General features: G+C 37.3%; 1 protein-coding gene across 6 annotated transcripts in view; it reads left to right on the top strand.

Annotated features, from left to right (window-relative positions):
- The window catches only part of VPS13D (vacuolar protein sorting 13 homolog D), a 107576-nt gene that overhangs the window by 10204 nt on the left and 71865 nt on the right, over positions 1–25507 (top strand). For 3 of the 6 annotated variants that reach the window (XR_008731233.1, XM_055703967.1, XM_055703963.1), the window contains exons 12-33: positions 641–851; positions 1436–1615; positions 2063–2193; positions 2952–3024; positions 3528–3698; positions 4856–4986; positions 5899–6031; positions 6936–9155; positions 9518–9669; positions 10457–11494; positions 12411–12501; positions 13045–13171; positions 14080–14260; positions 15270–15452; positions 18112–18331; positions 18796–19006; positions 19139–19310; positions 20650–20762; positions 21261–21470; positions 23471–23736; positions 23912–24045; positions 24957–25112. Coding sequence is in view for 5 of the 6 variants with exons in the window: in XM_055703967.1 (XP_055559942.1) it covers positions 641–851; positions 1436–1615; positions 2063–2193; positions 2952–3024; positions 3528–3698; positions 4856–4986; positions 5899–6031; positions 6936–9155; positions 9518–9669; positions 10457–11494; positions 12411–12501; positions 13045–13171; positions 14080–14260; positions 15270–15452; positions 18112–18331; positions 18796–19006; positions 19139–19310; positions 20650–20762; positions 21261–21470; positions 23471–23736; positions 23912–24045; positions 24957–25112 (6504 nt within the window). In the remaining variant the exon portion in view is untranslated. The remainder of the gene's footprint in view (positions 1–640; positions 852–1435; positions 1616–2062; positions 2194–2951; positions 3025–3527; positions 3699–4855; positions 4987–5898; positions 6032–6935; positions 9156–9517; positions 9670–10456; positions 11495–12410; positions 12502–13044; positions 13172–14079; positions 14261–15269; positions 15453–18111; positions 18332–18795; positions 19007–19138; positions 19311–20649; positions 20763–21260; positions 21471–23470; positions 23737–23911; positions 24046–24956; positions 25113–25507) is intronic. The other 3 variants (XM_055703968.1, XM_055703964.1, XM_055703965.1) reach the window with 2 other exon arrangements.

The raw sequence follows: 25507 nt of genomic DNA, 5'->3' as shown, positions 1-25507 counted from the left end.
AGTGTTAGCATGTATTTGCTTTGATTTAAATGCTAAAATCACAAACAGTGCTCGGTTCCTGCAGTTTTTACTGTTGTGTCGCTTGCACAGTGAAATTATTACTCTAAATGATCTTCCTCATTAGTATCCTTGCCAGAATTCCTAGGGCACATAGCCTTCATCTTAAAAACAAAGTGTAGAAATAAGGTCCTGTAATGAATATTTTCCCAGAATAAATATATGGCAGAGGTGAGGCTCCTGTAAATGGCTTTCTGAGCACACTGCATAAAATGTGGGCTAATGTCTGTAACAGTACAGTCTTATCTCTCTTCCAAATACAGCTGCTAAAATCGAGGGCTCTGGTTTTATGTGTCAAAATTACTTCCTACTTGGTTTAGTGTTTCTAGAATTAAGATTTAAATAACGCTGTATGGCTTTATGTATGAATATGCAGCAGTTAACGGACGATACATTTTTATTTCTCTGCTGCTGCTCTTCTAATAGGCTAAGTATTGATTGAAAATATCACTGTTGGTATACTGAAGAGTGCAGAGTAAACAGTAGATGGAATTATGTTTTTATTGCGATGGTTTTGTACACTTGTGATAGTCTTTCACTTACCAGCACTAATGTGTAGTATGTCTTCAATGTTCAAACACAGAGTGTTAAAGAGCCGTTCCCCGATTCCCCTGGAGGTTCCCCTACAGCAGAATCTGCGCATGGCAGTAGCACTGGGATGCTGCAGTATCTCCAGTCTTGGTTTCCTGGCTGGGGAGGCTGGTATGGGTATGCTCAGCAAACATATGAAGGTGAACCTTTTGAAGGGCTGCTGCCTGACCCAAAGGAACAGTGGAATCCAGAAGACATACTGGGTATGGGAATACAGGCCTTTCTGTTTCCTTGTAAGGCTGGCAATACTGCCGTAGTTAGATACCTGGTGATGCGAACAGAAACAACTCTTTGGTTCTGTCCTGTTAAAAGATTCTGTGTGTCAGATGATGTAGATAGGCAGCAGCACCTGTCTAAAGCTTAATGACCTGTTAAAAAGTCCAGCACCTGGTGTACCTGCTTATTTCTAAAGCAGTATATGGAATACATTTGCTTCCATTATTATAGATACTTATGGCAAAGGGCTTTGGGACGACTTCTGTTTAGGTGGGTGAGGGTCATGTGGTGGGCTGTGACTGCATATCATGTTAACAGTACCGGGTTGTTGGCGTCTTCATAAGTGTATGTTTACAGTACCTTAATTGAAATAGAAGAGTTCTATGGAAGATTCAGTTTTGCTGAGGAAGAAGGTATACCTGCTTTTATTTTTTGTTTCTATTTTTCTTCCCTAGAACTGGGGAAATCTTTATTTTCAAAATTAGAGAAACTTTTTTGTTCTTCAGTAGTCTTCCAGAGGAATTTGACTTATTTAATGCATTGTTTTGTGGTGTTGTCTTTTTTTCCTTAGGTGCAGATGATTTTTTTGATCCTGCTGCAGATGCTTCTAGCATGAATACCTTTACAAAGAGAGATCATGTTTTTGCGAAATTAAATCTACAGTTGCAGGGTGGCTCTTTCACTCTGCTGCATAAGGAGAAGAAAGTGGTACATGCTGAGGAGACTGCTTTCATGCAGCTGGAGTTCTCAGGTATTAAGACAATTTCCATTCTTTCTCAGAAAAGACCAGAGCTTTGTCTGCCTTCAGACTTTTGTTTGTTTTTATGGGTTTTGGTGGGGGTTTTTTTGTTTTAATTCTTAAATTACTACACCAAAACAAAGCTCAAAATGAAAATACGAAAACAGCTTGCAGAAATTGATATGTCATGTGAAAATAAGTTTCTCTCTTCAGATGTGTGGGTGACTTCAATTTTAGACATTTTTATGTGTGAAAGGAAGACAACTGTAGAAATACATGCTTCACAATCACTGTAATTATCCCAAATTTACGTGTTTAATTTTTTTTAGTAGAAATGAATATATATAAGCACTTCCAAGAGACTTCTTAGTTGGACAGTATTTGTTATCTGTAAGATTTAAATGAAACCTATGCTGTGTACTGAAAGACAAAAAAGCATTTTATGTTTTTATATTCCAGGTGTAAAGATCTTAGCAGAATCTCTTCCTCGCAGAAATTCTTCCCTTCTCAAAGTTCAGCTTGGTGGTCTTTTTCTGAGGGATTTGGCCACAGAAGGGACCATATTTCCTGTTCTTGTTTTCCCAAATCCTGTACGTGAAAAAACCTCTTCAGGTTACTATGTGGGATGCTTAAGTGTGTATGAGAACAGTTACATTCCAAAACTTGCCACATGTTTTTCTTGGTTTGTGCCTTATCCCAAAAAGAACACAAAAATCTTGAAGAAAGATTTCTACTTGTTGAACTTACTTTTCCCCTCCCTTTCCAAAGGTCCTTTGTAGAACTCTTGTGTTGTTTGCTATGTATGCTTGTAACTTTTAACATTACAGCTAGCGGTGTTGAGCAGAAGATAATCTGTTGAACAAGGTTTGAATTTTTTGAACAAACAGCATTGCTGTTTAATCAGTGATTGTTCTTTTTCCTAAAGCTCTTTGGTAAGTTTTTGTTTCACCTGTATACTGTTATGCAAAAAGCAGAAATACAGAACTTTTTTTTTTCTTCCTAACAAATTGCTGAAAAGATTTCAAATATCTCTTCTGAGCAAACAAAATTTGAATCTAATTCCATGAGAATTTCCTATGTATCTTGTACTTTGTAATTCATAGAGAACTGACTGAAATTTGCACTTCTGCTTCAGTCTGTCTGCTGCATGAGTAGATAGTGTTAGCTTCTTAGTCATACTTCTTCTCTTGACTACTTCAGGGAAAAAAAGCATAGAATAATCTCAGGCTATACATACAGTCACTTTATAAGTGAATTGTAAGACTAATACAGAAAAGACTTCTATGCTTGTATCAGTTGGCTTGGTTGATTTTATCTAAACTTTCTTTTTCTTTTAAATTTGTATCAGCAAAAAGAAGTTGGCTGCATGTCTTCCTTTGGACTCCAGAGTTTTTCCTCAGAAATGACTCATCAGAGCACTGGTAAAAATTTCATTTTATGTTTAATGATCACCAGCATATAAGATAATTGCTACAAATCAGAAACTTCAAATCTTTCTGCCTAGAGTTTGAATTCATGCAAATGCCCGTTGAAAACAGCGAAGGTAAAACCATAGAAGCTTTTCTTCAGATACAAGGGTGTGTTCAAGTTGACTTTAAAGAAAGCGAGTAAGAAAAAAAGTGTTTCAGGAGAAGGGGAGTTGCATTTCCTCTTTGTCTTTGTTTAAAAAAAGAAAAAAAATTGTTAGGAGTTCAGCATTAGGGCCCCAATTCTGAAAATGTTGACATGTTGAATTCTGTTGATTGTAGAAGCTGATCATATTACTTGCTTCTCTGTCACCGAAGAATATTCGGACAGGTACTGCTTTCCTAGTAGTACCAATGAAAAATTAGTTATTAAATTCTTTGGGGTTTGTTTTTGCTTTTGTTCATTTGTTTTGGGTTTTTTTACAGCTGCTTTATGTAACTCATTTTTTTAAACTCAGTTGCAGATCCTGATGCCCCAGTGTTTGAGATGCTTTATGAAAGAAATCCAATTCACAGCAATTTTGAAAGGCGCCTGGAAGTCAGTACCAGACCTCTAAATATTATTTACAATCCACAAGCCATTAAGAAAGTAGCTGACTTCTTCTACAAGGGAAGGGTTCATACCTCAGGTTAACTTTTCATGTGTTTTTTTTCGGTGGGGTGTGGGTTTTAGTAGTATTATATCTTTCCTTATCTTTGATTTTTATTTATTTTCATTCTTAGAAATATAAAGCACTAATCAAAGCATCTCCACTTTAAATTTAAATTAAGCAGTACTCTGCTCATTCTCTGCGTGGGGAGGTTGTTGTTTATTATTTGGTTTTTTCTGTTAATTGAATCGGGGATTTTGCTTGGGCAGACTCCTGAAACTTTTACTTAAAAATTGCAAGTTGCTGCATGGTGGATGTCCATGCTGCCGAAATTAAAATGCATAAAGAGGGCTGTTTCTGTAATCTCTTGTGGAAATTAGTGGAGAACAGGTTTTTGGAGAGGACAGTGAAAAGCAGAGTATTTTCTGTAGTAACAGTACATGGAAATTGTGTTCTGATTCCTGTTGTATCTCTTGTGTTGGTTAAATTAAGTCTGACCTTTGTTACAGCTGCTTGGGGTACCTTGATTTTTAGATCTTGAACATACTGGCTCCTTAAGCTTCTAAGGACAGCAAGACTTAGGAGTCTAGTACGTGAACCTGTTAAAATTATAGTGACTGCCTTTGCAATTTTAGTTGTTAAAGGTCAGTTTCTGAGGGGATAAGAGGTGAGAATAAGGAACATTAAAATGTTCTTAAAGTACCAATTCTTTTTCTGTTGGTTTTGGCAAATACCAAAAGACTTAAGTTACCTAGCCTAAAGGTGTGGCTGATACTTAACCTTTTCTTAGAAGATCAGAATGTTCCATAAATGTTAGAGGTAAAGTTTAAAACAAACCAACCAAACAAGAAAAGACTGCCTACACATGCCACAAACTTTTAGCATTTAGTCAGAATTTCCTCCCTTGCCTTACTTGTTAAGTAAGACCCTTTCTGTCTCCCTCAGATTTAGTGACTGAGGCTGAAGGTCTGTCACAACCAGAAAAAGATTTGGGAAGTGGTTTGTTTTGTGCTTAGATGCTTCGTTTTTTCTGTTAAGCAGTCCGGTGTATAGGTACAGCCAATGGCTTTCAATTGCTGTGTTATCAGGTCTATATTTTACTGCTAAAATTTAAAATAGATTCTCTCTTTTTTCTCTTTCTCCCCCCTAACAGATGAACAAAATTATATCTAGTCAGTTTTCTATCTCTCGTGCAGGTTTTGGATATCAATCCGAGTTAGAGGCAAGAGTGGCTGAAGCTGCCAGAAGACAGTACAACAAGCTGAAAATGCAGACAAAAGCTGAAATCAGGCAAACTATTGATCGTTTGCTAGTAGGAGACTTCATTGTAAGTTTTTGCCCTCAAAATATTTATGTAGGCTTTCTAGCCATATGTTTTACAACTTGAAGCTCTAAAGAATGGTGGGGTTTTTTGGTTCATTTATGAAGTGTTCTTTTTAAGAAAGTGAGGAGTTTTACATGTGGTATTGTAGTATTCCTTTTGCTGTCAGAGTTCCGTTTTTGTGGTGCAGACCTGCTGTGATTGATGGCAGAATAGTATTTTTCTGTTCTTGACCCCATTACTGAGATTACTTTGTGTCAACTTGTTGGCTTCAGTGTGCATTGGAGCTGTGTTATGTCAAACTTACTAAATTTGTGTGGAACTTATTTAAAGCTTATTTTCTAAATTAAAACATTGTTCTACCTTTGTTTTTTGCTCATTCTTTAGTCTTCAAGTAGTATTACTGTAGGTATCAGTATCGTAATCCCTAGCTTTGGAGTTAGCTGTAGTTAGCTATATTGATGCAAGACGGTTTATATTCTTTTCATTAAAATGAAAAAGTTCATTGTTCTGAAAAAAGTAAGTTTGATGTTTGATAAAGCAGTCTAGTGCCTGTTGTATTTGTGGATAGCCTTGACAAGGATCTTGCTGATCCAGTGTCATGTAAAAGGTAGATGCCTTCTCTTAGCTCTGCAGGTAGGTTTGCTCTCCTCAGTTTAGAGATGGGGAGTCCCTTGGCAGAGGGTTCATCGCATCTGCCTTAGCAGGGGGTGTTCCCCTACTGAGAATGTCTCTTCAGTGATAGTAATGGGAGTCTGTGGTGTAACAAGCCATCAGACTGGTATGGCTGAAGTTTGTGAAAGTTAGCTCTTCAGGTGAAAAAAAGTGGCTGCCTAGACTGATTTGTTTGACATGGCTTTTTTTTGTATGTGAGGGGAAACTATTTCTTATGGGCTATTACATCTTCTTAACTTCCAGGAAAACAGCAAAAGCTGGACTGTGTGCCTTGATATTTCTGCCCCTCAGGTGATCTTTCCTGATGATTTCAAATTTGTGGATCCCGTGTTAGTTGTTGTAGATCTGGGAAGAATATTACTTACCAATTCTCAAGGTATGATCTAGTATTGCTGCAGCTTTGCTTGTCTCCACCTTTTCCCTGAAATTGCTTTTTCTGTGTAGAAAGTAGCGATGTCTTAAGGTTATTGCCCCTATACACGTAGTTTCACATAACAATTCTGCTGTTATAAACATATTTTTAATTAAGATGGAGATACAGTTTTAAAATACTGTCTTGGAATAATTTAATCTCTTCTAGCACCAACTCATCTCTGTAAAGTTTTAATAGCTTCTTTTTTAGTAAATTCTGTCTTAACAGTAAACTAGAAAAAGAGCACAAATTGTTTATACAAGATTGATATGTATTTCCCTGTGAAACTGAGGCATTGGCCTGTTCAAAGTAGCTTGGGCTTTAAAAAAAGAAAAAGGTAAAGAAGTATGGGAAAGTTTTGGAGGGTGTTCCAGCTTTGTAAGGTAGAAAAAATAATTTTTTTACAATAATAAAATGAAAGTTAGTATTAGGCAATTAAGTTAATTGGGTAAAAACTTCTGATCATAAATATATTGTAGCTGAGTAGCTATTACCTTTCATTTGGTTTTGAGGATTGAAGGAATTGCGAAGGCAGAGTAATGTTGTTTTTTATTTTTTTTTGAAACAACTTGATTAAAAGTAAATCTTGTAGTAATATTAAGTGGGTTGAAAAATGAGACAATAGTGTCTATTGATACTATAATACATTGTCACTGACATCTGCATGCGTGTAAAAGAAGTGTAGTAGATTGCCTGTTGAGAGAAAAAAAGTGTCAGTGGAAGGAGAAAAGGACAGAACTGGATATGCTTTGTGTTTAAGAAAAACCTGCAACTTCAGAGAGGGTGATCAGGTAATGATGGGAAACATCCAAGGAGGGAGGCGAATACTTGTTATTTGTTTGTTTACAGTTATTTTTTTAATCCACAGAAGAATCTAAAAGGAGTGCAGATACTTTTTCTTCAGAAGTCAATGAATTGAGTGATGAGGAATATAAAACACCTCTCGCAACTCCTCCGAATACTCCACCACCAGAAACTAACACTAATAGCGGCCTAAAAATGTCTGAATTAACCGGAGTAGAAATAAGTGAAGAGCAGCTACAAGCACACTTAATGAGTAAAAAAATGTATGAGAGATACACACTTTCATTTATGGACCTTCAGATCATGGTGGGCCGAGTGAAAGACAACTGGAAACATGTTCAGGATAGTGATGTGGGTCCAACTCATGTGGTAGAAAAATTCAATGTTCACCTGCAGTTGGAGCGCAGACTGATATACACGTCTGACCCAAAATACCCAGGAGCTGTCTTGTCTGGCAGTCTGCCAGACTTGAAAATTCATATCAACGAAGACAAAATCTCAGCTCTGAAGAACTGTTGCACACAGCTGAGTACATCTGAAACCAAGTCTTCCGATGCCCTGCATTTGGGGAAGGACAAGATTTTTGCAGAGGTAGACCAGCTTGGCAGTTTGCATGATTCTGTGATGAATCTAACACAGAGTGTTGTAATGCTAGAGCAACATACCAGGGAAGTTCTTGTTGAATCTCAGCTGCTTTTGGCTGAATTCAAAGTAAACTGTATGCAGTTGGGTGTTGAAAGTAATGGGCGATACATCTCTGTACTCAAGGTTTTTGGCACCAATGCCCATTTTGTGAAAAGGCCGTATGATGCAGAAGTGTCCTTGACTGTTCATGGCCTGTTGCTGGTTGATACTATGCAAACATACGGAACAGATTTTGATCTTTTGATGGCTTCTCATAAGAATCTGAGTTTTGACGTGCCAACGGGAAGTCTTCGAGACAGTAGGGCTCAGTCCCCAGTTTATGGACCGTATGATGCACGCCCCATTGATGCAGCTAGTTTGACAGAGAGATGTACTACAGCCTCAAACACCTCATCTGGTAACAATGGGAAAGATCAAGAATCCCTGATAAAATTAGAGTATCAGTTTGTGAGTGCAGAATGCCCGTCAATGAATTTGGATAGTAGTCTGCAGGTGATCTCTGTACAGGTGAACAACCTGGATATCATCCTTAATCCAGAGACTATTGTTGAACTGATTGGGTTTCTCCAGAAATCCTTCCCAAAGGAGAAAGAAGAGTCTAGTCCTCAGCCTTTAATAACTGACTTGGAAAGAGACTGGAGGGAACAGGAAACCTTCCAGTCTACTTACGTACAGAATACAGAGGTAGCAGTTGATATTCACTGGTTAAATATACTCCTTCTCAGGACAGTTGGCATGACAAATGGAGAAAAATATGGCAGAAAAATTGCAACAGCCAGCATTGGTGGCACCAAAGTCAATGTCTCCATGTGCAGTAAATTTGATGTAAATGGCTCTCTCGGATGCCTTCACCTTACGGACCTCACACAAGATAGTATTAAGAACCAGTATGTTGTCAGCATAGGGAATACAGTAAGGTATGAAAATCTCATTGGTGATGTAGGTTATTTTGAATCTTTGTTCTTTAGGCTTGATGATGAAAATAGCCTTCCAGATGCTTTAAGTTTCACTTTAACAGAAAAGTCAAAAGAGGAATGTTCTCTCAACCTCAAAATGGCCTCTTTACACTACAACCACTCTCCTAAATTTTTGAAAGAACTAACTTTGTCAATGGATGAATTGGAAGAGAATTTCCGCAGCATGCTGAAAAGTGCAGCTTCAAAAGTTACTACAGTCTTGGCAACTAAGACTGCTGAATACAGTGAAATGGTTTCCTTGTTTGATACAACACCGCGATCAAGAGATATTGCCAATTTAGAAGATAATGAAGGCTGTGCCTATGGATCACAACCTCTCAAAACTGATACCATTAAGCTTATATTAAATGTAAACATTGAATCGCCAATTGTCTCAATACCTCGAAAGCCTGGTAGCTCTGAACTGCTTGTAGGTCATCTAGGACAAATATCTATTCAGAATTTTGTACCAGGAGAAGATGAATCTACAAGTGATAGACTGCAAGTTGAAATTAAAGATATTAAAATGTATTCTTTAAATAGCAGTCAATTTACAAGCAAGAAGGAGCCTGCAACTGAAATATCTCGTGGGCATTCTTCTTCAGGTCCTGCCAGTATTAATAGCCAGGAAGAATCCCATTTTACTCGTCATGACTTCTTTGAATCGTTACATAAAGGCCATGGTATGTCAATCAGAGGACTCAAATTATTTTATTATAAGTAGTAAATGGTACTAAAAATGTATATTGACCATAGGTCTGATTGTGTACTGTGTCACCCATCCTTCTGAAATGTACTGCTCAATTTGAATTACATTGGACAAGTTAATGTTATTTATATTCATTTTTAGTCTCCTAAGCAAAAGCTGAAAAGTGCCTTTCATGCAGAAATTTAACAAAACGTAGTCCTATATACTTACTTCGGCATTGCTAAGAGAGTCTGAGCAAGTTGAATAGATACTGTGTTATCTATGCTGTGCAGTCTTTATAGGATAATCAGTTTACTTATTATAATGTTGTTTTAATTTCATTTTCTCTTTCTTCAGCTTTCCACATTCTGAATAACACCACCATCCAGTTTAAATTGGAAAAGATACCACTAGAGAGAGAGTTGGATTTAACCTTTCCCCTGAGTAATGAAGACTTTGGAATATCAAGCGTTATGAAGATTGAAGGGAAATTTGTGAACCCTCTTCAGGTATAGTAATGTAGTATTTCCACTGTCAATATAAAAGTGTTTCCCTGCGTGGAAGATCAGTATTTTTCAGGCAAGAATCTTCAAGTTTAACATGTTGGTAGTTTAGAAATCAGATCTGTATACATGTGATTAGAAGAGACAATCTTAAGTCATAATAACAATGACCAACATTTAATCTTGGTTTGGGGCATTTTAGACATTTTTATGGTTTAGTCTAACTTTCACTTACCCTGAACAGCTATCAACAGAAATTAAAATAGATGTGTCACTGTCCAGGTGCCACTGTCCAAATACATTTGTTTGCAGTTCTAGTAGAAACTAAGAATTAAAGTGCCATTATCTTGAAAAAAAATCTCTGCAGGAGCAGAGATTTTTAAGTAGAGGAAGCAAATTTCTATGGAGACAAGCAATGATGGGCAAGTAGAATGTTTTTTCCATATATTACTGTTTACTCTCAGGATGGTAAATTAAGGCTAGTTTCTATGGTGAATTATTTTTAACTAACTCTGGGTGGGTGCTTTTTGCCTAGGGATACAAGGTATCCTATTCTAGGGTCCCGTGGTGTATGTTTCCAGATTGTGTCACCTTGCAGAGCTAGTGCAAAGGATTATTCTGCTTCAGCTTTGCAGTAAACCTTGTTCTGGTTTATTTTTTACTTGTGGACAAACTTAAAATGTGTCTGTTTTGAAGTTCAGAGTCTTTCTGCTTGGGAGTTTTAAAATACGTACTGATTTTATTAGTATAGAGATATCTAACATGATGATTGTTTCTTTTTTCTACATGGCAGGTGGTGTTAGCAAAACATGTGTATGAACAAGTCCTTCAGACTCTGGATAATTTAATTTACAGTGAAGACTTGAACAAATTTCCAGCCACTTCTGTATCTGCAACTTGTCATAGTTCTCCTTCAGCATCACTTCATAGTACAGGCACAGAATTGTCAAGTGAACGGAAGGAAAATGGCTTGTTCAGCCATTCTAGTTTTAATTCTGCTCCAAACAAGTCACTGGCTATCAGCAGATCTGCAAAATCTTTTACTCAGATTCAAGCAAACTTTCACATCTCAGAGCTCCAGGTTCAGTTAAGTGGTGATCTTACACTTGGCGCACAGGGCCTTGTCAGCCTCAAGTTTCAGGATTTTGATGTTGAGTTTGCTAAAGATCATCCTCAGACTTTGTCTATTCAGATTGCCTTGCGTTCTCTGCTAATGGAAGATCTTCTGGAAAAAAACCCAGACTCAATGTATAAGAATCTCATGGTGTCCCATGGAGCACCCAAGCCTTCCAGTTTAGCACATAAGGAGTACCTTTCACAGTCTTGTCCCTCGGTATCCAATATAGAATATCCAGATATGCCACGTTCCCTACCTTCCCATATGGAAGAAGCAACAAATGTCTTTCAGCTATACCAAAGACCAGTTTGTGCCTCTCGTAAGAAGCAAAAAGATGATGCTGACTCTGAGTATCCTCTGACTCCACCTCCTTCTCCAACAGCAGACAGATCCAAGTTGCCCTGTGGAAAAAGTAACTTTGATGATTCATTAGTTCATATCAATGTATTTCTAGTGGATAGGAAGCATCCTGAATTTTCTTCTCACTATAACAAAATTAACCGTAGCGTAGATGTTGATTTTAATTGTCTAGATGTCTTAATAACTTTGCAAACTTGGGTAGTGATACTGGATTTCTTTGGGATTGGATCCACTGCTGATAACCATGCTATGAAGCTGCAACCTGAAGATACTCAGCAGACAATCAAATCAGAAATAAATACCTTGTCGGTTTCTCAAGCGCAAGAGCCTGTAAACACTAAGCTGGATCTGAAGGTATACTTGAGATGCAAAATAGTAACTGGATTGTCTCTCATAAAATGTCTGGTTTATAGAAACTTAAGGTGACATTTAAATCAAATGTTTTATATTCTAGGGGAGAATGTGCATAGATTCAGAAACAGTAGATTTTTTTGAAAAAGTACAGAAGTCACAGAAAAGCAAAACGCTTGCAGAGCACTTGGCTCCCTCGCTCTGGGACCCTCCTTAGACACATGTGCCACTTTAAGGGACGCTGAGGTAGAATGCTCTGTGTTCATCCCAGGGAGCTGTCACGGGTAGAGTTTGACACACACTCCCAGCCCCATCCAGTATGCTTGAGAGTCTGAGGAAAGTGTACGTCTTACGGGCAGTGATTTACTTTTCTGGGATAACACAGGACACAGACTAAATGTCTGTGATCTCTTAAATGATAAGGTTGCTTTAATGTGAAAGACTTGACATGCTGAAATTGGCACTGTGCTGTTCTGGATACTTGGGAATTAATTTTCTTTTTTTAAAGTATATGCTCTTCTAAATATGTAAACATAAATATATATATAAACATGTATTTTAAAAAAAAATATCTTTGTGTGTATTTATATATAAAAAAGTATGTATAGTTTTTGCCCAGAGGTTCTGCAGTCTAACTTAACAAGTCTTGAAAAGAGAGAGGGGCGAAGGTAACAGTGCTTGGATTTTTGTGTGACCTGATCATTTGATCATTCTAAGTTGCTTGGAAGACCCATTAATGTGCAAACAAAGACTTTAAAAGGTTGCTTTCTTCCACAATCTGTGGAGGTTGCTGTCTCCCAATCAGATAATTCTTGTTAGCCATTTATGTTACACTGCAAATGTCTTGAAAAAAACTTAAGATGTTCTGGCTGTGAAGTCATATTGTTTAATACCGATCTGTTCCATTTTGTTTGACCAGGTCCATTCTTTATCATTAGTACTGAATAAGACAACTAGTGAGCTTGCTAAGGCCAGCGTGTCAAAACTTGCAGCTCACTTGGAAGTGATTGGTGAGTAGATTAGCAGGCTGAGGTTGTATGCAGTGTAAAGTAAAAGGAGGTGTGCCCTTTGTGCTTTGAAATGTTTTATTTTGGTGCTCATTGCAGGTTTTGTGTGTTTGTTTCCTGGGCCAGGTGCACGTTCTCTTCCCACTGCTTCGTCATCTGTTTTTTCAGACTTGAGTATAAATCCTTGCATCCCTCCCAGCTGTCAAACCCTTCATCGCTTTAGCTGAGATTTACTAGGTTTTTAATACTTCACAGAACAGAACGATAGTGTATATTGCTCTTTTAGAGAAATAAAAAAGAGTTGTATTTAAGTTTTCACAAATCACATTGGTGTGATCACATGATGTGTGTAAACCGTAGTTATGTTTGGGTTATTACAATCTCTGTAGCAGAAAGATGTGGTTTTCTTTCAGCCTGAGGTTTAATGTTTAATTGAGTGTGACGTATTGAATTACTTGTAACAAGTTTATCCCACTAGTAGAAACTTCAGGATTTTAGTAACTTATCTTTGTTTAGGGATCCTAATTGTCCTCTTTTGTTTTGCAGAGGGAGATTTAGCCCTGCAAGGAAGTATTGGAAGTCTGTCCTTAAGTGATCTTACAGCTCATGGAGAATTTTACAGAGAACGTTTCACTACAAGTGGTGAAGAAGCACTCATTTTCCAAGTCTATAAGTATGAATTTTACCTTCTTGTTACTCTATACTAGCACCACTAACTCTCCCCACTCCCCTCAAAGAAAACAAACAAACAAAAAAAACCCAACCAAACCCCAAAACCCCAAACTCACAACTGTCAGGTCTGCATGATTATGCTTTGGATGCTTGTGACTTAAATGAGACTTTGAACATTTTCAGTCATAAACTTATGATTATGATTTTTTACTTCTTTGTCCTGCAATGTACATGGCTTATCAGGAAGAGTAGTTTTTTATTTCCCTCTAAAGTTGTTCTTGAAAGTATTTAGGTGATGGTTTGTTCTGAGATAAAATAGTAGTGGTTTTTTAAAAGTTGGAAGAAGTTTTCAACTGGTGAAATGGATTCACCGTTACTCCTTGGTTTTGGAATTAAGGGTTTACTTTTGTCATTGTGTACTCTTGAAGTTCTGCTTTGTGTAAAGCAACAGTTCTTACCCTGTGATATTTCATGGTTTTCCACCCCGTCCTCCACCCAGTAGAATTAATTGGGTTAGAAATTGTCAAAGTAATGTTACGGAATTAATTTCAAATGTAACAGCACGCTGATTCAGAGTTTAATCTACATATTATCATGCAGTCGAGTACTTACCAAGCCACTGTTCAGATGTACATCACCACAGGTGTAGCTGTTAGATGGAGAGATCAGAGGTACCTTCCAAATGGAGAATTTTACTGTTTGCTTGATTAAAACTCAGTAGCACTTAAATATACGTAATTCAGAAATACTTAGTATAAAACCAGTTTTTCATATCTATAATTGAAATACTTATAATTATATACTGTGAACATCAGTGAAATCCTCTGTATTAAATGAAAAAAAAATGAATAGCACTATTTGTAAAATGTAGCAAAGAGAGCTGAATTTTACTTTCAACCTTTATCATAGATACGGGAGGCCAGATCCATTGCTGCAGAGGGAGTGTGATATGCGTGTCACCCTACGGATGGCATCTGTTCAGTATGTGCATACTCAGCGTTTCCAGGCAGAGGTGGTATCTTTCATCCAGCATTTTACTCAACTTCAGGACGTCTTGGGGCGGCAGAGAGCAGCAATTGAAGGACAGACAGTATGTCTGGGTTTTTTCTGTTCTTCCCTATAGCCTATTTTTGGAAGTTGATATGCAGTATAAAATTTATGTTAATGCATCAACTCGGTGAGTTGAAAAGATGGGAGGTTTTAGAGTTCTGATCTTAGTGAAGATTGCTCATACTCATCTTGTAGTTAAAAATCCTTATTTGGAACCATCCTGCTATTTGAAAGTGTAGAATACCAAATTTGCACGTTACATAAAATTTTGGCACCTGGATCCTGCAGTATGCACCGATACAGGTGTTTTCTTAATGTTGTGGTCCTGGACAAAAAGGGCTCAAGATCTTACCTTGCCTTGTTCTCTGCTGTTACCAGGTAGTTATAATGCCTGAATAAGGAGATCCAGGCGAGGAGTCCTTCTGTTCTACTGAGGTGTATGTCCTTGATTTGGTAGACTGAGAAAATCAGCTGCTGGATTCTGCACGATACAGTATATAAATAATCATGACAGTCATGGCCTATTTTGTCCAAAACCTAATGTGGGAATGATTAATATAGTTAATAGTAATAGTCTTGTTTAAGAAGTTGTGTCTCATAATTGGAAGAAAGACAGTTAATGCTTGCATATATTGAGATGCTTCACTGTACATCAGTTAGGAAGTTTGAATGTGATCTTGAAGCATTGTTCTAAATGACAGATTTTTTCCTTTTTCTAAGTAATTTTTCTTAAGTAATCTTTGTGAGCTGAGTAGAGTCTGTTATGCCTCTTAGTTCAGTGGTGACAGTATGCTTCTACTCCTTATTGCCACACCTGTTGCACAGGTGTGTGCTGTTTGCATCATAATCCTTTTTTAACTAGCTTTTGTTCTCTGCCTAAAACAGGAGTTTGAGGTTTGGTTTGGTTTTTTTGGTATAAAATTTTATCACATCTTAATTTCGTAAATCAAGGAGTAGTGTTCCTGAATGTAGTACTAATCAGCGTGAAATAATCTTCTGCTTCCCGTATTTTTGAATTGTTTTTTTAAATGAATTTTTGCTTTTCCCAGGTAAGAGATAAAGCACAGCGAGCTTCCCGTGTTCTTCTTGATATTGAGGCTGGTGCTCCTGTTCTGCTCATACCTGAAAGCTCAAAGTCTAACAGTCTTATTGTAGCTAATCTTGGAAAACTGAAAGTCAAGAACAGATTTCTGTTTGCGGGTATGCCGGGTACTTTTTCATTAAAGAACAAGGTAAGAACATTACTTCTTCATTTAGCAACTTGTGTTTTTTCTAGTTCTTGTGCATTTTATTTAGATACCAAAATAGTAAATGATTCTTACATTTTACTTTATATATACACTTTGTACTACTAGTAGTGAAACAGTCCGTGCTGTTGTGCTGGGTAATCAGGTTCTGGCCTGCTGCTGATTGTGCCCAGCTGCTCCCTTCTGTGCCTGCACCTGGGCTTGCTTTCTGAGACCTTCTGGGCAGAGGGCAGACTGTTCTGTGGAACTTGCTAGAACTGGCCTTGGTAGGCAGCAGGTCCCAGCTGGGTGTGCATCTGAATGTGGGAGCGTAACGGGCTTTCAGCCAGCTCTGTTCGGTAGCTCCTGCAGCTCTTGACCCAACAATGCTTCAGCAGTGTAAGTACCAGAAGGTAGAGATCTGTGTTGGCTAAGACGTGCTGGAACACACTGGAGAACAGAATTGGTTTTAACTTACATTTTTTTTCATGCTCTTAATGAAACTGAGTGTATGTAGTTGCTTTCATTAGGTGAAACATAATGAAAGGTTTCTAGTGAATGCTTGAACCTAAGGCTAGGCACAGGACAGGTAATAGTTGGTGTTGCTGTTGAGAGATGCAGCCAGAAAATTTGGGGTGAGGAAGATCCACCTTGGATGGCTTTCTCTGTCTCACCTATGCAACAGAATGGGTAGCCCTTCTGGGAACCCTCTAGTCCCAGTTTAAAGTGAGGCAGAAATCAGGTGGGCTAAATCGCTGCAGCAGTTTGATGGCGTGTCTGGTACCTCCATCTGATGTATACATACCGGTGTCCTTACTGTAAGGACATATGGGACCGTAGTATTGAATTGTCTTCTGTAGTCTAGTGTGCTGACATACTTAAAGGTTTGTAAGTGGTAGATGCCTAAATTAATGTTAGAAGTTAAAAGAAAGGATGTGTGCATAGTAATTTTATTTCTACTTAAACATGGTGTGTTATGTAGCACTGTAGAAATTTAAGCGTTTGACATGCAATCAGGTGGGTTTTGAGTTTGGGTTGGGGTTTTTTTTGTTTCATTTTTTCTTTGTTCTATGCTTATTTTTGAGGATCGGATTTTACAAGGCAATACATACAAGGATCCAGTTTTATTTGAGGTATTTCACATCTTTATAGTAGTGTTCAGGTGCTCCTAATTTTTTATTTTTTTTTTTAAATGAAGTTTTCTTGCGGAATTCAGTGCTTTAAAAGTTACTTTATACGTTAAAAATGATGTTTCTGTTCTAAAGACTTTGAATTCTGTAAGAATTGGATTTAAATTTGTTGTGGTGTGCTCTTTATGCATGTCTAGGAGCTATTTGGATTTATTGCATAAATTCATAGATTTGTAGATGGTGTGATGATTTTTCTATGCATGTATTTTTCAGTGTTGTCTTTACAGTTTAAATTTACACATTAATGTCTTCAGATGTTTAATTTTATATCCTTAATCATGGTTGAAGTGAATTTTCCCAATGAATAATACTTTAAAACTATGTAAGGCAAGTAAGATTAATGATTAAAATCAGAAAGGAAGGTTTATGGGTGAGGATTGTATGGTGACATCAGAAGCTGGATACAGAAAGAAGTTGGGAAATGACAGTAGCGATATGGCAGTCATGGGTCAGGTGAGCAACCCCAGAGTAAGGGGCGAGTGGATCACTAAAGACAGATCATAGAATCATTTAGGTTGGAAGGGGCTACTTGAAGATCATCTAGTTCTCACCCCTGGTGATTGTTACCTGCTAGGGTGTGTGAAGCTGAGTAGAATTGAAACATGGGGTTAATACAGACTAAATGAACCCTGAAATTGGCCTCAGAATATAAAGGTACTGTGTAAACCCATTCCACCAGAACTATGGTTTTGGGAGAATAAATTCCTAATGTTGATGTGACTATTTTACTAGTGAACTGTACCCTTCGCAGGTTTTTGATGCTGGATAAGCTCATAAGATTTCCCCTGGATACGTGGTGGTGGGGAAAGGTCTAAAATATATATCAATGTAAATAAACTTTTTCTCTTTTCACCTGTGGGGACTTCAGCAGTAAGGGTAGGGATTTTTTTCTGTCTTAAACTTAGCTACTGCACAAAAAGTTTTGGACACATTTCGGTATGACGACTGAAGTATTTAAAACACACAAAATAATTTCATGTATAGAAGTGTTTGTTCCCATATTCTAATAAAATATTAAGTTACTGACATAATCTTGCAGAAATAATGGCATATGTTGTTTTCATCATCTGAAGGTGTTCTGAAAAACAAATTTAAATATTTATCAGTCTTTATTCTACAGAAATGCTTGATATCTTGACAGTATTACCCCTCTATTTTGTATTAATTTCATTTACGGGGGTTTTTTTTGGTTTTGTGCAAAAACCACTGGTTTTGAATTAATTTCCTGCTGAAAAGATTTCACAGCTTTTTTGAAAATGTTGCTGAAATAAACTTTTTTCGAAAGAAAATGTTTTAATTTTCTGTTAAGTTTATAGGAAAAAAGTTTGACCGTCTTTCAACAGTAAAAGATCCTGGCATTCAAATAAAATATTTTGTTTTCTGACAGGAATTTGTTGCAGATTGAACCTTGGTGTATTAGTTCCTTAGAACTTAAATTAAAAATCTATTATTAATTACAAAATTACTTTAATTAGCAGGATTCAGTTCAATTTTCATCTCCTTTGGGAACCCCAAAACATAGCATGAAGAAAACAAGTACTGATGAATCAAAAGCAGTGATGGAAGGATTGTTCATGAAAAAATCATCAGGGACAAACGTTTCTAGGCTGAAGAATGAGCCCGTGCTGAGTACATTGAGTAAGCAACAAGGGCAACAACTAAAGCTACCTGTTGTACCAAACCCTGACAGCCCAGGTATGTGGTAAACAGTAGAAACACCATATAGAGAGAGCTCTTCTTTTTCCTTGTAAAATAATACAGTGCAGTTTTGCTTATATCTTCTGTGAAACTGGAAAAAGTAAGGCTTGCTGAGTCTAAAGATTGTAGATGTAAAAGAAATGGCTTCCTAGTTTCAGGGTTGCTTTTTTGCAGCTTGAAGGATCAGGGAATTGTAGTTCAGTTCTGGAAGAGCAATGCTGCAGTCTGGCCATGTTTTGAGATGCATATTGCAGATGTCTGGGGACTGTAGTTGGACTCGTAAATAAAAGTTTAAATTTACCTATGAATGAGTTTGGTGTCTGGAAGTTATGATATTGATGAGTGTGAATAAAAAAAAATAATTATATCAGAATAACTTCCAGGAGAAAAATTATTTATAAAGTTGCATTATACAGATTGTATTTTTCTTTCTTTATGTGTTATCTCCTGTGCACTTGCAGAGGATCACATCTGCCTCTTAGACTGCATTGTGGTTGATCTGCAGGACATGGACATATTTGCTGCGGAAAGATACCAGAGAGAGTATTCAAAGGCCATGGAAGATACTAGCATGGACTTGAGCTTTCCATCCTACTTCGTGAGGCAGACAGGAGGAAGCCTATTAACAGAACCTTTCAGACTGAAGTTACAAGTAGAGAGAAACTTAGACAAGTGAGTTTAAATAGGATTGCTTTTTGCTGTCATCCTAAACCCAGTGTTTTAGATGCCGTTCATTGTATCTTAGAAGTATTGCCTGCTCTTTTGTAGCACCTTGAAATACTGAGGTTTCTTTCTTTGTTATAGAGAGCTAAGTCATGCAGTTGCAGACATATCAATACATGGCAATCTGTCATCAGTCCATTGCACTCTGGATTTGAGCAAGTATAAGCTGATACGTGGACTGCTGGAGAACAACCTTGGGGAGCCTATAGAAGAGTTCATGCGGCCTTACGATTTACAGGATCCAAGAATTCATGTAAGAGGAGCTATATGCAGTTAAATTCTGTCTTGAAATGTCTGGGCGTTTGCTGATTAGGCTAAATTTCTGTTATTTTCTTGTAGTTTACCAATTGGAATGATGAATTTAAAAAAAATTTAAAAAAATCACGTAGATGAACAGCAAAGGAACCTTTTTGTCACACCTGTGAACTCTGGTTTATTATTCTCGGCAATACAGTTGCCCTTCCAGGTGTGGCTTGCTCTTGTGATTGCTTCGTGTTTCTGAGATTCTAGTCTTTAGAGGAGACGGTGTGACAAAACAGCCTAATTGTTAGTCCGTTTTAGGTCTGCCAAAATATATTGGTGGGGAAAAAAGTTAACAGATCTATGAGAACTGTACTTTCCCACCCCCTACTCCCCCCAAAGTATTTAGGCTGAGCTGCTGTTGCAGTATATTATTAGGACGTTAACAAGCTTAAGATTTTTCCATCTGAATGGAGCTTTTTGGAGCAACTTGAAGGTTATCCTGTAATCATGTTTGAGGTGATGATTCCTTTTGCATGGTGTCTATGACATACCTAAAGACTTACGAGATTGTGGAATGTGTATTACGTATTAAAAGCCCTCATTTTGTCCTATAAATCTGCAAGAAGAAGTTCAGTAATAAAAGCTTTACAGCAGAGCTTAGGCCTTGTTGTTTGTTGAGCAAATATTGCCTGTTTGGCTGTTGTCAAATAGTACCTTTTCAGGAAGAGTGCGGGCAGCACCTGGAAATAATCAATACTTACCCTTACCACTGGGAAGGGAAGTTGTTGAACAACCTGTTTCCTCTTGATCTTGTGGGTCTTCTAAGCATTGTCTGTGTCGCATGGCTGTAATCTTTGCTTAATAAGCAAATATGTGAACACAGCAGGGGGAAAAGTTGCTAGGAAGCGGCTAGGATTCTCTTTAAGAGAGGGGAGACTGGGTAAAGTTCTGCTAATACAAGTATGGTCTTCATGTCAAGCTTTTCACTTAAAACATCTTAAAAAGTTTTAGAAACGACAAATCCGATTTAATAATAGAAGGTTCCTGAAACACTTCGAAAGAATTGTTGGCTGTTTGTTTTTCTGGGGGGGGCGGGATGATGACAGCAACATTTTGTTTAAGAACAAAGAAGCTATAGAACAGTGGTTTGAAAATGGATTAATAGACATTTTTCAAGTTGAAGGCTACGTACTGTGAAATGTAGCGTTTCCCCAGCAACAGTTAATGAAACTCTTTGAAAGAGAAAGACACGACAGCTGTTTGCATTTGTCTAAAATAACAATATTTAGTTCAGGAATGAAAGTTAAACGGATGCGTTTAAAAAGAATGTTGGTGTTTTCTACTTTCAGACAGTTTTGAGTGGAGAAGTGTTTACTTCTATGTTGTTCCTCATTGACATGGTTAATGTGAGTCTGGAACTGATGGATCCAAAAGGAAAAGATGGGTGTAGCTCTTTAGCCAGGTACGAATTTTCTTTTGTTAGTGAGTATCTTATCCTAAATACTCCGCTCGTCTGAGCGGTTGTAGAACAGGAGTTAACATAATACATGAAAATACGATTTAATAATGCAATGAAGTAGAATTTCTTATTAGAGTCTGAATTGAGAGTGTCAGTTGATCTGAAAGATACCGTTCAAAAGAATACTGTCTGTGTCTTTCAAGTTGTCCTTGAAATCACAGTTCGGTAATCAGTTGACTTGCTCAAGACAAATGGTATTCTAACTAAGAAGATGTTGAGAGGTAATCTTAAAAAACAGATTTCTGCTATGTTGTTTTTGTGTTTTTTGTTGTTTTTTTTTTTTTTTTAATCCAGAAGGTTCTGTATCAGTGGAAAGTATTACATAGAATATAGATCTGCTTTCTGTCTCTGTGACATGAGATGTGATTATTGTTGTTTTAAGAAATATATCAGCAGTATACCATGCATATTTTAAAAATAAGTTGCGTTTTATTCTCCTAGGTTTGATTTTAAGAAATCCAAGTTGCTTTTTGAGAGCTCTTCAAATGGAACAAAGTCAGTAAATTTGGTTTCTCATTCCATGATGGCATTTGACACACGTTATGCCGGACAGAAGTCTACTGCAGGCACGCCGAATGTGTTCAATTGCATCTTTCAGTCATCAAAGAATACTAGCAGTCCAGGAGCCATCCAGATTGAATTGCACTTCAGGTTGGAAATTCTGGGATTTATTTGTTTTGTTTGTTTTTAATAATTACATATTTGATCAGGTTTGTCTCCCTTTTAACACAGCTGTTACTAATGTAGATAAACTTGCTGGCATTGTATTTAAATATGAAGACTTTTTGGGGTGGTCAGTGGTACCTGATAGTTGTTAATTAACTGCAGGTTGTTGGATTTATTTTTTTTTTCTCCTCATTCCAATAAAATTTAGGTTTGAATGTGTAATGAGTTGGATGAAGTTCTGGCCTCTTAAAATCAGTTAGATAAGTCTGGCCTGTCACTTGTGTGTTTGCATAAACACATATTATAGAATTTTTGATACATGTTGTGTAAAAGCTGTTTTCCAGTAGGTGTCACACTTGCCTTTCTGGGAGAATCACATCAATGCAGAAATGGCTCCTCTTTCAAAAAAAAAGTCTCTGCATTCTCTTCTGTATTCTGTCCTGCCCTGTTTGGTTTTCCTTATCCAGATCCCTTGCAGTGCTTAAAGGCATCGCAGTGGATGACTGTTTTGTTCTAATTTAATACTGAGAATGGGACTATGAAGTATAATGCCAGTATTTACCTGGATCAGCATGGTGTTTTGTTGAGGATGTTAACTAAAGAAGAAAAGGGTGAAATGAGATGACTAGAGATGTTGCTTTCAGGCACATCAGGTTTGTTCAGGCACACTAACCAAACTCAGCTTGTAACTCTTACAAGTACGATACCTTCTGAAGCAGTTGCAGCAGTAATGTAGAAAAAAAATCTGTGGACTTTTTTAGTCCAGTAGTAAACCTTGAAGGCCTTTGTAAAAACAACCAAACAAACTTGAGGCAACTGAGAGTAATTTGTTGTAAAGATGTGGATAATGTGTGGTGATTTTAATGGTACTATAACGAGTTTGTGTTCAGAAAGACACCAAGATTTTGATTTGAATAAAAAAAGAATGCCATGGGATTTACCAAATAACCCCAAACCAAGCAACCAAATGGTGACTGTTGAGGCAGTAGCTGCCTGGATTGAGGGTTAGTTTGCACAGCGTAGCCTAATCTGGTTTATGAGTGGTAGTTTCAGGAATTTTCTTCCCAACTGTTGTGCTTTTAAATTTTAGCCACATGAGCATGTGTTACGTTTTTACTGGTGAGAGCATCCTTGGCACTAGATGTAAGCTTTTGCAGAGCTCAATGATAGTGTTACACTGGCTCGTGCCTTTTGGAAATATCCTGGCGAGCCAGGGAGGGTGAAGGGCTTTTGCTATTGGAAGCAGTGCAGGCAGGCTGCTTCTCACAAAGGAATTACAGTTCTTCAGAGATTTTATAGTTCAGAATGTGTTGGATATAAAATTGTTTCATGGCATTTAAGTACTTAGATTATTTTCCAGTTAGCATGACCAAATATAATTGGTATTCCAGATCATGAAGCCAAACACTTTTATCCCCTCTAGCCAGATACTCAAAACGTGATGCTAGAAGTTCAGTAAGGCTAGCATTTTTTCTGAATGACAAAGAAGCTTCCTGTGCTGCAAAATGCTGTCAGGGCGTGAGAGGAAACACATTGTACGTCTAATCTTTTAGAGGGATATGGAGCCAGATCTAAGTTTCACACGCAGTACGTTAGGTTTGATACTGAACAGATGTATAATAATAATAAAAAGATCCATTTTAAAATTTGAGACTTTGCAAATTAATGTCAATAATATGAATATATTAAAGGAGGTTTTTTAAGTTCATTTCTTGGTACATAGTTTTTCAGTTCATCTTTTGTATCATTACAGCTTAGAATTCATGTGGTTAAGATCCATTGGGTTTCTGTAGGTACAGCAACTTGATGAACTTCAATCTATTTTAAAATAGATACATATTTTAAAGGCTAGACACTCTGTAAACCAAGTGTATCCCTAAAAAGTTCCATATAGTTCTTACTTGCTTGATACTGGTATTTTTCGGCCTAATTTTGAATATATGCAAGATGTGAAATTCATACGTGTTGTTCTGTCTTCTTAAAAGGTCTACTAAGGATTCCTCCAGTTTCACAGTTGTTCTGAACAATCTTCGTGTATTTCTAATATTTGACTGGTTGTTACTTGTTCATGACTTCTTATATACTCCTGGAGATACCAAAAAGCGGGAAAGTCATGTTTCTTCCCGGCAGAGAACTTACAGCAGTGAAACAACTGTAGTTCCAAAAGCAGTGAAAAGTGGAGTAGTTACAAAACGTTCATCGCTACCTGTCTGTACAGAAAAACAACTGGAAGTTAAGGTTAATGTGACAGGTATGTGTTCTTTTCTAGTGCTTTTTTAAGGAACTTTTCTGATTAAAAGCTGTGTGCTAGTGGAAAACCATGTCCATTAAAGGATGGACAATCAAAAACCTGCTACAAATGCTGAAACCACCTTAATGGTATTTCCAAGCACTCTGTTTATTATTTGTCATTTTGTTTTGTTAAGGAACTGAATTTGTGGTCGTTGAAGACATGTCTTGTTTCGATACCAATGCAATTATTTTGAAGGGGACCACTGTTCTCACTTACAAGCCCAAGCTGTTAGATCGTCCTTTCTCTGGTAGTTTGTTTGGCATTGAGGTAAGAAGAAATAAGTTTTGCTTTTGTAAAACATACAAAATTAGCAGAGCTTGTAAAGATACTTTACTGTAAATGTATTTACAATAGGTGTAGTCCACAATGAAGTTTTGTAGTTTGTCATCAAATGCTCTCATTCTATACCAGTTTTAAGAATGGTTTTATATTGTTTCTGTTAAGACATTGAAACCCTTGACTATAATCTCAAAATATTGCTAGTTACTAATTGGCTTCCAGCCATAAGCAGGTAAATTTAATTGAAAGCTGAGGAGTGACTGGGTAGACAGAAGCCGACATAGTCAGCAAAGGCCTGCAAGCTGTAATCGTAACCGACTTAAAGTGAACAAGCAGTATGGTGCCATTGGAATATGCGAATAGGCGTCTTTTGCAAGTAGGAATTTTGAGTTTGGCAAAAATGCAAGGATCACTTTGCAGTGCTGCGGCCTGTCTTGGGGAACCAGAGCAGAAGAAGCTCTGAGCAACTGACAGGAGAGCGACAAGAGCACTCAGAATTGAGGGTTGTGTTGAGATACTGGGAAAGTTTAAAAACTTGCTCAGAAGAAGAGGCTGTGCAGAGATGTGGTAAATTCTAAGTGGTTATTGTAGACCAACGAATAAAGCGTTTTCCATATCTGTGACAGAAGGAGTAGTGGAGCTAAACTTAGTGGTGAAGGGAATATTTGGTTACACATCAGACTCTTTAGCTGGCCACTGGAATAAATTGTCTGGAAAGATTTTGGACTCTCTGCTGTCTTAAAACTTACGATGGAATAGACTACAGAGAACGGTTAGTTCATGGCTATAGTTCATGGCTATAGTTCATGTTTTGTGATACAATTGGTCTTTGATTTTGAGGTTTATGCCAGGCCTGTTTTTTCAGTTCCTAATTTTTTAAAACCATTTGTAATTTTTAGGTTTTTTCATGCCGGTTAGGAAATGAACAAGAGACGGCACTGTCGATTATTGATCCAGTACAAATTCAGATGGAACTCATTGGGAATGCTTCCTACCCAAGTGGTTCAGGACTGCTGGATGCTTTCAATAGTGAGGATTTTCCTCCTATTCTAGAGGTAATGTTAAAGGCATGAATAAAACTGTAGGCAATAGAGGGTATGATCTAGCACACATTTTTTTATGCTCAAGGATTCAATAGAATGCGTCCAAATGCATAAAAAAAAATAAGAGTAAGATAAATTTTTCCTGAAGTGGAAAAGGCAAAGAAACAAGCATGCAGAAAATGCTCTTAGTGGTAATGGAGGAATGGTTTCTGGGATGTGTTACAGATATTAGTAGTGGGGAAAAAAGTGGGCTGGTAATGTAGACACATTAGATACTAATACCTGAAAGAAAAAGGTTTATTTTCTGTATCTCATTGTTAGTGTTTGTTAGAGGGGAGATCTGTTCAGGGACTTCTTTTTACCATTATACCAAAGGAAAACTGCCCCCACCCCTGCCCCCGATAAAT

This window comes from Falco cherrug, chromosome 3 (genome assembly GCF_023634085.1).
Source record: "Falco cherrug isolate bFalChe1 chromosome 3, bFalChe1.pri, whole genome shotgun sequence".
In the NCBI taxonomy this organism is placed as follows: domain Eukaryota; kingdom Metazoa; phylum Chordata; class Aves; order Falconiformes; family Falconidae; genus Falco; species Falco cherrug.
Note: the sequence above shows the minus strand (reverse complement) of the source record. Positions and strands in the feature narration are given on the sequence as shown.